Below are 12166 nucleotides of genomic sequence, written 5' to 3'. Positions count from 1 at the left end.
ATTTTGTTGCCATAATCACACATTCTCTCTATAAATATTTAATTTCAAATTAATAAATCCACTGTTGGATTATTTAAATATCAATAAATATTCGTTTTTACGGCATCAACAGCACATTACTTAATCTGATGTGAAGACACAACCAAGAAAATGGCAAGTCAATGGACAAATCGATAACAAATTCAGCATAGTGTAGCTGTTGGCAGAATATACAATGATCAACCACAACTGCCTGACGCTGTATATTGAAATGAGCTGATAGGTGTTATTCTCCTCACCTGTCAGAGGTTTTATTGACTACAATTTTAAAGGAAAGATGGTGGAGGTGCACTACTTCTGGTATGTCAATGTCAAATTACTTTTCTAAAAAGTCTTTTCCATAAACCCACTTCTGTCGGACACATTTTACATCCACTTAATTTATCTTACTTTTAATCCATCAATGTTTAATTGACCAAATAGGCTTAGTATATTGTGTGTATTTTCTTCCTTTGTTATTAATTCTACAACATATCCTTTTGTCAGCTGGAGTTTGTTGTTTAGAGTGTCAGACTTTAGGCCTTGGGCTACAGTTCTGTTAAGTAATAACATTAAAACTATGAATCCGTTTGCTGTTCAAGTTCACGGAAATGGATTTACCAAACACTAGATTTGTCCTCCAGCAATGTCAAAGAAAGACAAAGCATCTACTAAAAAGAAATACAGAGAATGATGAAGAAAGATCAGATATTTACCTTCAGTCTGAGCAATAACATAAAGAGGATGAAGGGAAGAATAGCAGGGTTGATATTGAAAGGAATCATGACAATAGCCCCAAAGCAACAAACTAACAAATGCACCTGAACAAGTGTGGAAGGAAGGATGGCATTGCTGTTGTTTTTTACAGAACTGAAACAGTAATGTTTAACATTGCCTCATAAATGGCTTCCATTCTCATTCTTTAAAACAATAGCCATCACACACAGACAGTTAATGAGTGTCTTTCTATTTTCAGATGCTAGCGTAGGGTAGGCAGCTCTCTGGGGAAATAAGGCATCTTTTTCCGTGATAGATTTGACATTATGTTCAGTAGAATAGAAAAAAAACAGGTGGCAGAGATTTCAAAACAAAAGGGGATGTTAGTGTGGCTAGTTTAGCTGACAACAACAGGAAAAAGACAATAGCTGGAAAGGAACTCAAGGTCAAGTGTGATAAACTGTGTTGCTGCAGGATCCAAAGTGAGGATGTATCCTTGTTCAGCCTCTAATCAATATTTGTATTTCTACATTTTTCTCTCCAAAAGCACATGCCTAACTGAAAGAAAACTGCTTAAAAAGGTCTGCATTCAAAAGACTCAGCAGTAAATACTGGCTTTTTCACAACACAGCAGTTTAGCGATATGGTACATCAGCACAATGCTACCTAAATGGAGACACAAAGACTAAATCCAGATCAGCCCTGCACCCTTCACCTTACTAAACCTGCTGGCTGCTATTTATATTTTCATTAGCGAGCGCGTATCATGTTCTCACAGCTGAGGTGTTGATACCTGCCGCCTGGAATAATTAGCTCATACTAATGGAACTGCATGACATCAGAGTGACTGCAGCTGAATGTTTTGTTTTTGTTTTTTAGGTGGTGACGTGTCCTAATGCTTCCTTCACTGATCTGGCAGAAATTGTGTCCCGCATCGAGCCTGTCAAACCCGCCGTGGCGGACGGTAAAACCACCAACACTCACTCCAACGCTGTCACTTTCAGCCACACAGATGAAGGCACTTTTTAAAACGTGCAGACACAGTGTCCTCATGAAGGATTTTTACCATTTCTGCTCAATGTTTGTCTTCCTGTACGTGCTCTTATTTGTCTTTGGGTGGGTTTTCTATTTCCTGTCATATTTTATGAGGAAATGAATCTTTTTTTTTTTACATGGGAGGAGATAGAAAAATTGATCTCCATTACTGAACAAACTGACTCATATGAATTATGTGTGTACACGGCACACTCCATGGAGAAGTGAACATATAGTATTTATTTAGAATATGAACTGTTCAAAAGAATACTCTAAATTAGGCATTTCCATTCCAATTCTAATTAAATATTTACAGCGGTGCTTGAAATTTTGAGAACAAAAATATTATTTTTCATCATCTATAATCTTATATGTATACATCTGTGCAGAAATAGTACGTGAACTTTTGCTTTCAGTATCTGGTCTGACCCTGTAAATGCTTCCAGTAACTGTTGATCAGTCATGTACATCAGCTTGAAAAGAACAGCTCCAGCTCTGGGATGTTGGTGGATTTCCTCACAACACTTCAGGTTGTTCCACAACATTTCCATTGGATTAAGGTCAGAACTTTGACTTGGCTGCTCCGAGACATTTACTTAATTCTTCTTGAACCATTCTTTGGTGGAACGACTTATGCACTTAGGATCCTTGTCTTGTTATGTGACCCACTTTCTCTTGAGATTCATTTCATGCAAAGATGTCTTGACATTTTTCTGTTTTTGATGCTATAATTCAGAATTCATTGTCCCAAGAATGATGGCAAACTGTCCTGGCCCAGATGCAGCTAAACAGGCCCAAACCATGATACTGCCACCACCATGTTTCACAGATGGGACAAAGTTCTTGTGTTGGAATGCAGCGTTTTCACTTCTCCAAACGTAATGCTTCTCATTTTAACCAGAAAGTTCTATTTGGGTCTCATCCATGCACAAGATATTTCCAAAAAGCCTTCTGTCTTCTCCATGTGATCTTTAGCAAACTGTGGGTGGGCAGCATGTTCTTTTTGGAGTGCAGCGACTTTCTGCTTGCAGCCCTGCCATGTACGCCACTGTTGGACCCGTAACCATTCGCAATAGCCAATGTGAGAAAAGCCCTTAGTTATTTAGAAGTTATCCTGTGTTCCTTTGTGACCACACAGACCACTACATGCTTTGCTCTTGGAGGGTTCTTTGTTTTTCGACCTTCCTGGTGAGATTAACAACGGTCTTGAATTACTTCCATTTGTACACAATCTGTCTGACTGTAGATTGGTAGAGTCCACACTCTTTAGAGATGGTTTTGTAACCTTTTCCAGCCTGATGAGCATCAACAAAGCTTTTTCTGAGGTCCTTAGAAAGCTCCTTTGTTTGTGTCATGGTACACTTCCACAAACGTGTTGTAAAGATCAGACTTTTCACATTTAAATTAACTGCTAATTCTAGAGGTTCACATACGTTTACCACTCAGACACATTTACTATTACATTATTTTATATCATCTTCTACTCTGTGAAAATCTGATGATGTTTTAGGTTCTATTTATGAAAATATATAATAAACTTTAACGGATTTGCAAACTTTCAAGCACCACTGAGCCTAATGCAGCGATGGTTTTATTTTTCTCAGTTATCTGCATCCTTCTCTTCATTCCTGTTTGTCCTATTTATAAGCTATTTGTCATCCATCGCTCATCAGCGTGCCCTGTGTGACTTCTCACAATGTTGCACATTTTTGCTGTTCTGACTCATTCACCTGCCCACCCACTTGCATTTGTCACCTCGTTTACACTCCACATTTTCCAACTTACTCACCCACAATGTGCCTCTGTGCTTCCTGTCCCCCACTCTTCATCAGAAGAGTCAGACTACCACACCGACTACGAAGAGGAGGCACTGGAGAGCGCTCTGTCTGACATGGAGATGTACAATCGCTATGGAGAGCACACTGAAGAGGAGGAGACCGCTGACACGGTACAGACCTCTGGTTATAAGATGGGACACTATGGGCTCTTTTCTACAGAATTACAGCACCTAAGTAGCCGTTTCATTTCAGTCACATCTAAAACAAGCTTCTCAAGGTGTATCACATTGAAATTAAATTCATACTTTTACCTCTGCAGGACACATTTTCAGGGCAAAGTCATTCTTCTCAAATCTAGACTTTGGGAAAGTCAGAAGTATCTTGCTGGCGATTGTACAAAAACTTATTAAAGTAATCTTGAAGTCAGGCCAATTCATGCTTTAAAAGTGATCAATAATACTATAAAATTTATTCTAAATTAATTAGATGTGACTGCAAGGCCTCCTAATTCAACTCAAAATTCTAGATTTTAGCTGTAGTTAGGTGTCGGGGACCGTGCCAGTTTCCAAAAGAGTCACAAATGACAGAAGCCAGCCTGACTCAGAGGAAGACTGTGCTGGTACTTTTTTGGGTGGAATACAAGTTTTTTGGTTGTTTGTTTTTTTTTTTCCACTCTTGTTAAATCTATGGAAATTTTACATACAAATGAATGTATTTTATGTTAATCAAAAATTACTGCTTCGCCACAGCTGATGAAATGAGTGACCGTAGTGAAGGAGAACAATATAGAACCCAGGAAAACTAAGGAAATGTTCAGGAAAACTTTTTGCTGCTCCAGATAAAAAAAAAAAAAAAAAAGTCCATTCAGCAACTCAACATTCAGAGGAAAGACTCAAGTCCAAAAAAGAAAATGATCAACTGCGAGGCAGAAATCCGAAACATACAGTCATGGAAAAAATGATTAGACCACCTTTGTTTTCTTCAATTTCTTGTTCATTTTAATGCCTGGTGCAACTGAAGGTACAATTGTTTGGACAAATATAATGATAAAAACAAACATTGCTCCTAAGAGTTTAATTTCAGAGCTGATATCAGACATTTTCCATGGTTTTCTTGATAATAACCAAAGTCACTTAAATTCTTCCATCAATAACTATGGCATTGTTCTGCCAAAAACAGCTTTAAGGATTCCATGTTTTTTTTTTTCTGTCTGTTTTTGTCACATGATACATGTGAATTATGTGAAGCCTTTGTGGCTTCACATAATTCTTTAGTTTTAGGCATTATGTGAAAGCTGACAACTTCTGAGTTGTGCTACAGCTTGAATGTCAGCAGGAAACCACTCTAGGCCTTTGCATGTGCTGCTGATGACATGAAATGTCCTCTTATATACCCTGGAATACAATGAAGCTGAAGCTTGTCATATAGGACATAAAGTATTATGGAATCAGCTGCATTTTCTGTCGTGTTCATTGTATTCTTCAGGTAATATACCTTTAGTGGTACCAGACATTAAAATGAACAAGAAATTGAAGAAAAGAAGGGTTGTTCTAATATTATTTTCCATGACTGTATCTCTAGTGCTGAAAACATTCCATGCCATTATCCATACATCCATGTTATGTAGTACACCAGAAAAAGAATTAGCAAGTCCAACTGCATAGTATGCCGAATGTAGCGCTCCAAAAACACCTGGGTGTCCTACTACATCCAGTCGAATTTTGAAATAAGCAAGCCAGCATTCATTTCTGGCCATTCTCATCCACAATCCTCTGTACAGTTTCGTCACATACTTTGCGTTGTTGTACACGAGTAGAAAAAAATCTGAGCTGCTGAAAGTGCACGGACAAATGACAGCAGTCAAAGTTTAAGCTGCGTTATTATGACACAGTAGTACGTCCCAATTGCATGTGTACGGAAAAAAATGAAAAAATGTGTACGTTGTGAGTGCAGCTGTAATATTTCCTTAAAGTAAAAAGAAAACGTATGTCACTCAGAATACCGCCCAAACGGAGTAAAGAGATAATTTGAATTAACTATGGGGAGGTGCCCAACTCAGGTGCGAAGGTTTACCTCAAAGTAATTTATAATTGTATTTATTTCTTTATTTGATAGGGACAGTGCACATTAATGAACGTGCATTTAGAGAGTAATGGACGTAAATATGCCGGATTATAGCAACAATGCTAATTTACATCCGCAGTCCCTCGGCAGGTTTAAAAAAAAAGTGTAACAGTGATACATAGGGAAGTAAGTCACAATAAAAGCACATTGCAAAAAATACACAAAGAAGCTGCCCTGTGTGTCCTTTATTTTTATTTTTGCTTTTCTAATATAGTAATGCTCAGATACTAAGGTCTTTCTTACCACACAGTTATACTTCTCTCTTCCATGTTTTGATTGTAGCATATTGTTGCCAAATGAAAGTGAATGGCAAAGAATTTACAGTCATCCTTTAATTATTATTTTTTTTTAGTTTTCAGGTAGGGAATTCCTTTGATTAACAATCTGCAGCAGAAATGTAATTTTAAAACTCCGTCTCCCCTTGGTTCTAATTCTCAGGATGAAGAGTTGGACGGGGGACGTCCACGCCCCATTACCTCGCTCACCAGCTGCCACCCTCCGTTTACCGCCGTCCCTGGCAGGCCGCTGGAAGAGCCGTCAAACCTTCAAGTCCTTTCCAAACAGTCCATTAAGTGAAGACCCGTCTAATGAGCTCTGCTTGAACAGGTCATCACTGTTTGACCTGCCTGTCTTTGCCCACATTTCACCCTCCAGTCTGTCCCACATGCAAACTGCTCTCGAGTGACAGCGATTACCATTCTGACCTCTGTAACCCGGCCTCGTTAGCGGTGTGGCTGACGTAACTAATGGACAGTCCCTTTAAAAAAAAAGAAAGAATACATACTGTAGATGCTAGATGCATTTAATATGCATCCAGCACCTATATATTCCCAGTTTATAGAGCAGCCGCTGGTCTAATCATTTCTCATATTGAGATGATTTCTTGTAGCTTCACATGAATCACACCAGTCTAGTGGAAGATAAAAGCAACACTGGTGAGGCAATACTATTTCCATGAAATATTCATTACTTGGACCCAGGTGAAAGCTATGAATTCTGACTGATTGTATTTTGGTTTGAGAAAATTTAACCAGATTTGAGGTAGTTGAACGTTACAAAACATGTATTTCTTCACTCCTCTGTTGTGTAAACACACAGATTGCTTTGGTATGAGGTTACTAAGTTTTGACACATCCGTCTGAGATCTGCGCCACATGCACTGTTAAAACGTTACGTAAAAAATTCAACACACGAGAAGATGAAAGGGGTGTGAAAGAAAAATTTACAAAAAAATTAGAAGCATTTTTCTGTCAAAATCTGCCCTTTCTATTTGGATATAAACATCTGTGCAGACCAATGTAATGCTTCAAATGAAATCACTAATTGGCTGAATCGCTCACACCTACTGCCTACAGTACTGCTATAACCTGTAATGAGGGGTCACATACTGAATCTCCAGGTCCCTTTGAGCCAGAAACATTGGTTAAGTAGAAAGTAGATCAATGCAAGCTGTTGACAGTGACATCTGTGGATGATCTGATCAGAGACTCGTTTTCCACTAGTTTCATCACCACAAATAAAAAGCCTTTCACCTCTCGTGTATTTGCAGTGGCAGAAATCTCAGAAACTGACGTGTTAGTATTGTTACATTAAGAAAAACTTGGAAAAAATGTAAACTTATCCTTTAATGCTGTTCCTGAGCTGGGAGTTACTACCCAGGGGTTCGCAGGAACAGTGCTTAAATCACTTAATATGAACTAAAATCATATTAAGATGCCACCAAAAACCCAGTTCTGAGTGCTCATTTTTGCAGAAATTTATCACCACAACATAAGTAAAACAAATAGGGTTGTATTTTCCTCGAGACTCCACTGCCAATGCTCGTTTTCAAGAAATCCCACCAGTAATGGAGACATTCCCTGCAACTTATGGGACACTTACAGCACAAGCAATGCACCGATGTTGTCAACCGCTCTGCAGGCGGTGAACTCTGACCGTCCCCTCTTCCCTTCCCACTAAACCAGTAGTTTTTTTATTACACACTCATATGGTGCTACTTAATTTTCAGCAAATTGTGAACCATCTAAAAACAAATGCCAGTTGCATGTGACAGTTGAATCTGGACTTGATTAATGCAAAAAAATGTGCCCCTTTTTAATAAACTGAACTTTAAAATCGCTGACTGTGGCACGAGGCGCCCCTAAACTTTCATCCTAAAAAGGAGGTCACAGTCCTAAAAGGTTAAGGACCACTGCTTTAATGCTTTGTTCTCTCATTTCTATGTAATGATCCTCACCAAGGTTTGCTTGCCAAACAAAACTAATTTAAAAACAGAAAGGGAGCAAAGCAAGCAGCGTGCTCCGCGGCCATGGCTGTCAGCACAGTTTTGTCGTAACCAGCATGCCAGGGACATGGAGGGAAGTAATGATTCCAATCCACTTCAAAGCACTAGTTTCCCTCTCGGCTGGCGCTAGAGTCCCCCCATCTGTTTTCTGGCTTGAATCTATCCCAGACTGGGCAGCAGACAGTGCAGATCTTTTGAGTGAACTCTGAGGCTCAACTGGTCTCGGTACAGTTTATGCACCGAAGCTATCGCAGGAACGTGTCGTAACACAAATCATTTGGCTTGTCAAGCAGTGTTTCTGATTTCATTTCCAGTGATTTGGATCTAATTTGATTTTGAAATTGAAAATACTTAGCAACTGTATGCCATTGAAACTGTCAGATATATTTCATATACATATATTATATTCAAAATATATCTAATATTTAAGCCCTCGATGATTATATGCACAACTTACATGAGCCGGACAATCATTCCAGAAATGCAATTCAATGCACAATACTAATAACAAATTAATCGTTATATCGGTTTGATTAAAATGCCTCATATAACATTTCCATAGAGTTAGCTTAATCTCAGTCCCGATTTGGGCTGGAACTAACAATTGATTAATGTGATGATTATTTGTTCAATTAATACATTAATCTTTGGTATTTAAAATGCCAGAAAATGGTGAAATGGTGAAAATTAACCACATAAAATGTAAAAATTGTACTTTTCTGTTTGAACAACAGTCCAGAACCCAAAGAAATTCCCATTACTTACATTTTATTAAAAAGGAAAAGAAACAAATGTAACAACAATGCAACAAGTACCTATCCATACTATCAATACTAGATTTTTGAGCCAGGTTCCAGATAGATAGAAGGCTTGAAAAACGAAATAACACCACATACAAGGGATTAACTAAAAAAACAGGCTCAATAAATACATTGTGTATCACATTTTACAGCAGAAACATAAACTTGTCAATGCTTTCTAATGGAAAAACTTTCCGTACTGTCATTTTTTTGTTACTTACTGGTCACACACATCACAATACCAATGTTTCTGCAGTATCAGGTGTCAGGTTTTTATGATTTTGTTTCCTTCAAGTCAGTGTAGCACCTCGTGACCCTCCCTGCATGAAGCTGTGATCTTGGTAAATCCCGGTGCTACAGCGCCTGCAGCCTTACATGTGGAGACAGAAAGAGAAAAGCTGTGATAAACACTACGGGGCTCCCATATGGTGTTGGTTAAACGGAGTCTGGACAGAGAATGTGTGAGCAAACCGGCGATGGGAGAACGTTCGCTGCTTACCAATGAGGCGGTGGTGCTGGTGCTGGTGTTTTCTGTTTGTAAAGGTGGAGCTTGTGGTTCCAATCCAATGCACTGTTTTGGTCAAATTTAGTAAATATCTCCTCATGGTGGGCAGCTGTTTGTCCTGCGCGTGATCCAGTATTTGCACACAGCCCTGTTTTTTTTTTTATTGGGAAACCCATAAAGTGGCTTCACACAACACTATTCCAGTACATGTTGATGCTTTTCCACCAGACTGGCGGAAATGGAAATGAGAGGAACAGACATTCTGGCTCATGCCAACTCTCTAAACATCAGCAGTCTTTCTCCCGAATCACAAACTCCACCTTTAAACTGAGCGCAATGAATTTACGTTGTCAGGCAGAACGAACGTTTCACTACTTTATTAAATGGGACACAGTAATGGATGAAGCGCTGATGTAATGTGTGGAATTGTGCCATCAAGTTAATGCAATGAAGCCTTAGATGAACCGTGAGGAGAAAAAAAAACAACAACCACTCGTGCCGTCATTCAGATTTTTTTTTGTACAATGAGGAAGTTTACCAATAAGCCTGTAACACGACTTGTTTCTATGAATGTTTTTTTTTTTATAATAACCAGCTGTTATTAATAAACCACTATTTGTTAGTGTAGTCTTTCCTTTATATCTTTGATTAGATTGCTGATCAAGTTTCCAGAGTTCAAAACTGATGTCGGCAAACATGCATCAATAAATATCAAATAAAATATCAGCTTGGGATTGACTGATGTGGGGTTGTTTTTTTTTAGGACTGATGCCGATTATTGGTGATTAAGAAAGGGTGATGACCAATAATTGGCAACGATATAAATCAAATTTAATGACAAAACGATGCTAAAGTATCACAAAATAACACAAAAATGACACAAAACAATGTTACAATAATACAGGTTTCAGCTGGGTGATATCATAAAATATTCTTCAGCACCACAGCGGACAGTTACCAGAACGACCTCACACGTTGTAGCTGTTCTCTCTACTAAAGTAGAGGTTTATAATCATTATTATTGCTGCTAAAGGTACTGCATAGGTGTAAACATTATTTGTTTAGGAAGAGATAGTACTTCTATATCCTAAGAAAGTACCAGAAATCTGCAGAAAGTAGTTTGAAATGCATTTTTGAAGGGAAACAACAGTGTACTGTATACTGTACAATGGAATGGAAAACTACAAACCTCAACAACAAAATACTAGTCTTTTCACATCTTTTGAATCATTGCTTCCACCCACAAGGTGCAAAACCTACAACAATAATAAGAGTAAAATAAAATAATAGATGTAAATGCTTCAGGACAGTTACCAGAACGACCTTAATGCTCAAAGTACAACAAAAAGCCCTGAATATTTCAACCTTTTTCAGCAGAGAGAAACATGATCTGCACCTGAACATGTTTGTGATAGCTTATGTGTGGTACCAGCCCTGAAATGCAGCAGTAATCCATTCAAGATGAATCCCTGCTGCATACTGAGATACCACAGACACCATAAGAATAAAATATAGCGGATGGACAGGTGCAATCAGACCAGAGAAAATGTTCAAGAAAAACTAGGTGTTCCGGTCGCTGGTGGCTGTGTGTTTGGAACTGTGATGGATTACATCTGGCTGAAGACTAAGCTCCAGATCCCACCTGGTGCTCATCAGGAGTCATTAGCCTGGAGCTCCAGACCTCCTCCCAGCCCTGGTCCTCCACACGTCCCGACCCACCGGATTGGTCCACCACCACAACTCCTCCTCCCAGAAGACCCCAGCAATCACCACACATGAGTATATCTACAACCAAACAGTGGTGTGCGATACTGCAAGATTTGGTGTCCATCTGATACCAAGTAAACAGAGGGCCACTATCACCAATACCGATGCTCCAGACTAACTTTTTCAGTAGTTGGTAGGTGTAGAACAAAGGTTGCTTACTGGGTCTAAGAATCAGACTAATTCCTGGGTAGATTTTCCGTGGGTCAGACGAGGCAGAATCTGGGCTGCCGATGAAATCACAAAGTGAGGGATAACCTCCTTTAACAATGTTCATTTACGACAGTTTGGTCGATATTTGTGCAACACTTCCTTCAGTGAAATAGGAAATGCTCTTTTAAGATGCATTTTTACATTCAATTTTTTGCAGAGTTACTTTTGCAATGATGAAAACTAAAAAAATTCCCCCCAAATACCAACACTGGTATCGATATCATTGATATTTGGATCGATCCACCCACCTCTGCAACCAAAAACTCTCTGTCTTGGCGGCTGGTTTGATGGAACCAGTTCGCCCTGGTCCCTCTTTGTGATTTGTGTGTATTCCTGTGTGGTCCGTCGGTTCTGTCGCCACTGAGGGGCGACTACGTACATTTAGAGCTTCTGTTGGTGGCTGCTAATTCGGTGTGGAGACTGTGGCTCCTGTTACCAGTCCAGCAACTTCTGTGAGAAGCTATTCATAACTTCAGTATATTGTGTAGTAAATGTGTGTGTTCAGAGGTGCCAGTTTTGTTTAGTTAGTTCTGTGCACTATTCACTTATTAGTTAGTTTTATTTGTGCTGGGTGTTGCTACTGTGTTTTAGCTAAGGAGTTTAGTAGTTCTGTTTGTGTTTAGATAGTTTACACACCCTGTTAGCCTTCCTTTGGTTTTATTTGGTTCTTTGACTCAGCAACACCCACCAGCCCTCTTTTCTTTGTATTAATTTGCTACTGAGCAATAACTGGCTTTACCAAACCAGTAACATCTGGTGATTTTTGTTACATCCATCTGACCGTAGAGGTTGGATCATAACATTGGGATATTTTCTTCTCAGAGAGGAAACTGTGTTTGTGTTTATAGTGGCGAATTTTAAAGAAAACAAAGATTATCATAAATTAAACGCACCTGTGGGACTGCTTCCTGCACACACACAGAAGGAA

General features: G+C 39.0%; 1 protein-coding gene across 3 annotated transcripts in view; it reads left to right on the top strand.

Moving 5' to 3' along the window:
- The window catches only part of pnpla7a (patatin-like phospholipase domain containing 7a), a 30060-nt gene extending 20067 nt beyond the window's left edge, over positions 1-9993 (top strand). For 2 of the 3 annotated variants that reach the window (XM_023290827.3, XM_035957495.2), the window contains exons 34-36: positions 1615-1699; positions 3603-3718; positions 6111-9993. In XM_023290827.3, the coding sequence (XP_023146595.2) occupies positions 1615-1699; positions 3603-3718; positions 6111-6248 (339 nt within the window). In that variant the 3' untranslated portion in view covers positions 6249-9993. The remainder of the gene's footprint in view (positions 1-1614; positions 1700-3602; positions 3719-6110) is intronic. The other variant, XM_055019281.1, reaches the window with a different exon arrangement.
- Positions 9994-12166: the final 2173 nt, after the last annotated feature.

The sequence above is a fragment of the Amphiprion ocellaris genome, chromosome 17 (genome assembly GCF_022539595.1).
Source record: "Amphiprion ocellaris isolate individual 3 ecotype Okinawa chromosome 17, ASM2253959v1, whole genome shotgun sequence".
NCBI lineage: Eukaryota > Metazoa > Chordata > Actinopteri > Pomacentridae > Amphiprion > Amphiprion ocellaris.
This window is presented reverse-complemented; position numbering and strand designations above follow the sequence as displayed.